Source organism: Cornus florida, unplaced genomic scaffold, assembly GCF_030987335.1.
Source record: "Cornus florida cultivar Cherokee Brave unplaced genomic scaffold, ASM3098733v1 CherokeeBrave_3.0.0_Hap2_Chr04, whole genome shotgun sequence".
Classification (NCBI taxonomy): Eukaryota; Viridiplantae; Streptophyta; class Magnoliopsida; order Cornales; family Cornaceae; genus Cornus; species Cornus florida.
The window spans coordinates 56,680,619-56,685,552 of NW_026775574.1; the positions used below are offsets into that span (position 1 = coordinate 56,680,619).

Genomic DNA, 4,934 nt, shown 5'->3' on the forward strand with positions numbered 1-4,934 from the left:
GCAGGTACACACACTTCATGGTAAATCAATTGTCCTTCCTTTTTCTTCTTCTTTTTATTACTTATTTCTTAGGCATAAAATAATTAATTCATAACTTAATTTCATGGTCCAAAGGCTTTGTAAGTCAACATTCATTAAAAAAAAAAAAAAAAACCTTTGAATAATTTTCTTCTCTTTTCTTTTTTATTTTTATTTTTATTTTATTTTTATTTTTTCCCCAATGATTGTTTCCAATAGTTAACTATTTGTTAAAGATATATATTTTTTTTGGTATGCTTTTTGCAAGGAAACAATTACTGGAAAAATAAAGGGTACTGCTGCTACAGAATTATTATTTTTATTTTAACTTCATTTATTTATGATATATATATATATATATATATATATATATTTTAAAATACCATATCATCATGGGTTTTTTTTAGCATTTATACTGTACAAATCAATCTATTAATTGAAAACTAACCATAATTTTTTTTTTTTGGTCAGTCCCAAAATAAGTACCATAAAATGTCCTTCTTGAAAGAGGAAATATTAATTTAGGAAATTACTATTATATATGAACTTGCACTCTCACCCATTGTATAAGTAGATATGAGAGCACCCTCTCCATCCAATTACTTACGGCATATATAATTGACACACTTGTGGTATTACCACATAATTGCAACTTCTACTTGCAAGAATTGCAGAATTTAGTGTCAATATCACTACCCCATACTTTCATGGCATTATATATATATATATATATATATATATGATCTTATATTATTTTTATACATCAAACTTTTGGAAATAAGGGTCAGCAATATCAAGTATATGGGCCACATTACCTGGGTTTTCAAGTCAAGTCCAACTACTAAATTTAAACTGTCCAAAAATAAGGGTCAAAAGTCCCCAAATTCAAGCATTCAAACACTAAAAATGGCGCAAGAAAATTTCAGCTGATAAAGAGGTAAAATTGCATTGTTGTACACTGTTTTTACCACAAGTTTGACGCAATTTACCCCGCCATTGTAGGCTTCAACAGTTCCATAACTTATATAAATGGAGAGAATGAGGTCGAAGAGAAAGAAAAACAGCAAAAAGAAAATTTTCAGAATAATTTGTATCGATAAAATTTAAAAATAAACTAAAAAGAATAAGCCCCTCGCAGAAAATATAAAATAAGGGCAAGAGGGTGTTTTTTATTTTTGTACTTTATTTTTTGGAGAGACTTGCATTGTTTCTTCTTATTCAGAAAAGGCCACGAGAATTGTTGTTCTCCTACAAAGATGGCAGGAGGAGGTATGGTTTCTCAAGGTCCTGTTAAGCAGTACGAAGGCGGCGTCACCGCCTTTGTGCTGATGACTTGTGTGATTGCCGCCACCGGTGGTCTCATCTTCGGTTATGATATCGGAATCTCAGGTTGTCCCCCACCTTAAATTTCTTTATGTTCAATATATCTATTGTTATCTAAATTAGCTTCCAGAGTTCAATTCCCTATAAGGGCAATAATGTCATTTACTTCCTAAAATAAATGCATGAAAATTTTTATTTCTTGAATTTTTTTTTATTAATTTACAATAATTTTATTTATTTTCTTGTAATTTCCTGGGCATGAAATGGCAATTTTTCATCACTTTTTAGAGAAGAAAAAAAAAAACTCATGCTAATGAAAGACATGTTACTCACTTTTTTTCGCTTTCACTTTCAATTAATAATTTCTATCTATAACAACAATAATAACAATTGATGCAAGTCTTTGAAAATGGTTTTGATGAAATTGCTATGTTATACTATGTTGGATAAATTTATATTGACAAATGAGACACTAATTTTGGTAACTATGCATGATGAATAGCAAAGGGTATATGGGTAAATTTGATTTTGTGCAGGTGGTGTGACATCCATGGATACTTTCTTGTCCGAGTTCTTCCCATCAGTGTATAGGAAGGAGAAAAACCTGAGTGGTAAGGATCAAAACCAGTACTGCAAATTCGATAGCCAGCTGCTGCAAATGTTCACCTCTTCCCTCTACATCGCGGCATTGGTGGCTTCTTTCGTTGCTTCAGCAACAACCAGGGCTTTTGGTCGAAAAATCTCCATGTTATCTGGAGGTTTAGTGTTTCTTGTTGGCGCCATCCTTAATGCCGCGGCCAGTAATCTTGCAATGCTCATCATTGGTCGTATATTGTTAGGTGTTGGCGTTGGATTTGCTAATCAGGTAATAATTATTATTATGCCAATCCCGTGATCACTTGCTTCACGTGAATTCTCTTTTTTCATTCAATTTTTTTTTTTGAAAGTTAAAACAATTACTCACACACCATACCTCCACCGAGGTTCGAACTCCTGACCTTCCCTTTGGAGAGGAAGGAGTGATACCGTCGGGTCATTTGGTTCTTTGATTTCTTTTTTCATTCTTTGTCTAGCTCTAAAACACGTGAATCCGATCATTGTTGGCAGTCTGTTCCCCTTTATCTATCAGAAATGGCGCCTGCGAAAATAAGAGGTGCCCTTAACATTGGGTTCCAAATGGCCATCACAATTGGGATTGTGATAGCAAACTTAGTGAACTATGGGACATCCAAAATCAAGGGTGGAACTGGTTGGAGAATTTCTTTAGGCCTTGCGGGTGTTCCAGCAGTAATCATGACTGTTGGCGCGATCTTCCTACCAGACACTCCCAATTCCCTCATCGAGAGGGGTGATAGAGAGAAGGCTAGGGAGATGCTACAAAAAATCCGTGGTACGAACAATGTCAACGAGGAGTTCCAGGACCTCATTGAAGCGAGTGAGACTGCAGCATTGGTGGAGCACCCGTGGAGGAACATCACTCAGCCAAAATACAGACCTCAGCTCACCATCACTTGCCTCATACCATTTTTCCAGCAACTCACCGGCATCAATGTGATCATGTTCTATTGCCCTGTCCTCTTTAAGACATTAGGCTTCGGTGATGATGCATCGCTCATGTCTGCAGTCATCACCGGCATTGTCAATGTCGTGTGCACTGCCGTGTCTATCTTCACGGTGGACAAGTATGGGAGGAGGGCATTGTTCCTCGAAGGTGGCATACAGATGATTATTTGCCAGGTAAAAGATCATGAACTAAATTTCCTCCAATTTCAAGGCGTTGATTCAGTGCTCGGAATGCAACATATAATGAATTCTTTAAACTACTAGACTCATCTTGATCATTTTAACTCTCTCTTCGAGACCCTAAAAACAATCTGCTTTGTACAAATAAACATATTAGCTGTCCTAGAGAGCTATGCAAGTTCTTGATTCACTCTGTACCATTATATATTTGATAGCATGGTGTTGTATATATATCATTGTTGACATATATAAGAGCTTCATTGAATGGTAGGTTGCGATAGGAATCATCCTTGGGAAGGCATTCGGAACCTCAGGCGTAGGAAGCTTATCAAAAGGCTTAGCCGATTTTGTGTTATTCTTGATCTGCGCATATGTAGCAGCATTTGCATGGTCTTGGGGTCCATTGGGATGGTTGGTACCCAGCGAGATCTTCCCTCTAGAGATCCGATCAGCGGGACAATCCATCAACGTCTCTGTCAACATGTTATTCACCTTCATCATTGCTCAAGGCTTCCTCTCCATGCTCTGTCACATGAAGTTTGGTCTCTTCTTCTTCTTTGGCGCGTTCGTGGTCATAATGACACTCTTTGTGTACTTTTTCCTTCCGGAAACCAAGAACGTTCCAATTGAAGAAATGAATGAAGTGTGGAGGTCACATTGGTTCTGGGCAAAATATGTCCCAGATGACGGTGAAGGCAATGTCCAGCTCTCGGCAGGCAAAGCCGTCTGAAGTGTTCAAAATGTAGGATAGGCAAGGGTGCCTAAATGGCTTAGAATATATAGTTTCTTTCTAATCATGCTTGGAGGGTGCTGAAATTTCAAAGAGGGACCATTAGTGTATTTTTGCATATTTAAAAAGGACTGTATTCCAGTTTAGTAGGATCCATTGATCCTGCTTCAGTTTTGTTAGCTTTTAAAGTTTCTCTATTTCCCTCTTGGGCATGGTTAGGTTTGGAAAGAGGTAAGGCCTTTGTCCCCCTCTTCTCATGTACCTTTTCTTCTCAAATAATAAATTTATGGGCATATTCAAACTCCCACCATAGTCTCATGGTTCTCTTCCACTTATAGTTCAAAAATAGAAACAGGGTTGCTCTTTGTTTTATCTGCTTTGTAATAAATGAGGTAAAAGGAAGAAAGAACTGGGCTATGTTGGGTGGAGATTCGGAATTGGAGAAAATTTTAGTTTAATTTTTTTGTAACTTTGAATTAAGGCGGTATTCGGCTACATGGAATTGAAACGTTAGAATTAGAATTGGAGAAAATTTTAGTTCAATTTTATGTGTTGTTTTCTCTAATTCCATGACTCAAATTTCATGCACCCGAAACCTATTTCTAATTCTTCCGATTTCAATTTCATGACTCCAATTTTATGCAGCCAAGTATTGTTGTATTCGGTTGTATGGAATTGGAATCTTGGAATTGGAGAAAAACAACTCATAAAATTGAATTAAAATTTTATTCAATTTCACAAATTTAAATTCTAAAGTCCCAATTCCATATAGTCGAACACATGCTTAGGCTATTTCCGACTACATGGAATTAGAACTTTGGAATTGAAGAAAATTTTAATTAAATTATTTTTTATTATTATTTTTTAAACTTTGAACTAATTCTACTAATTTCAATTCTACTAATTTCAATTATATGGTTTCAATTCCATACAACTAAATATAACCTTATGATTACAATTTCTGTTTGATCAGTACTTAAATATTTGCACCTAGTAATATTCTCATTCTTTACATTAAACTTTTGTGCTCTCTGTGTCGATATAAAAAAACATTCAAGAGATGAAATGATTATATTCCATTGGATTACGATTTAATTATAATTTTTTTTGGGTAATTTTG

At 35.4% G+C, this 4,934-nt stretch overlaps 1 protein-coding gene across 1 annotated transcript; it reads left to right on the forward strand.

Annotated features, from left to right (window-relative positions):
- Positions 1-1,263: 1,263 nt before the first annotated feature.
- LOC132302237 (sugar transport protein MST6-like) lies at positions 1,264-3,957 on the forward strand. Its single transcript, XM_059799096.1, has 4 exons — positions 1,264-1,407; positions 1,878-2,206; positions 2,449-3,078; positions 3,356-3,957. The coding sequence occupies exons 1-4, from the start codon at positions 1,275-1,277 to the stop codon at positions 3,812-3,814; spliced, it is 1,551 nt and encodes a 516-aa protein (XP_059655079.1). The 5' UTR covers positions 1,264-1,274; the 3' UTR covers positions 3,815-3,957.
- The last annotated feature ends 977 nt before the right edge of the window (positions 3,958-4,934 follow it).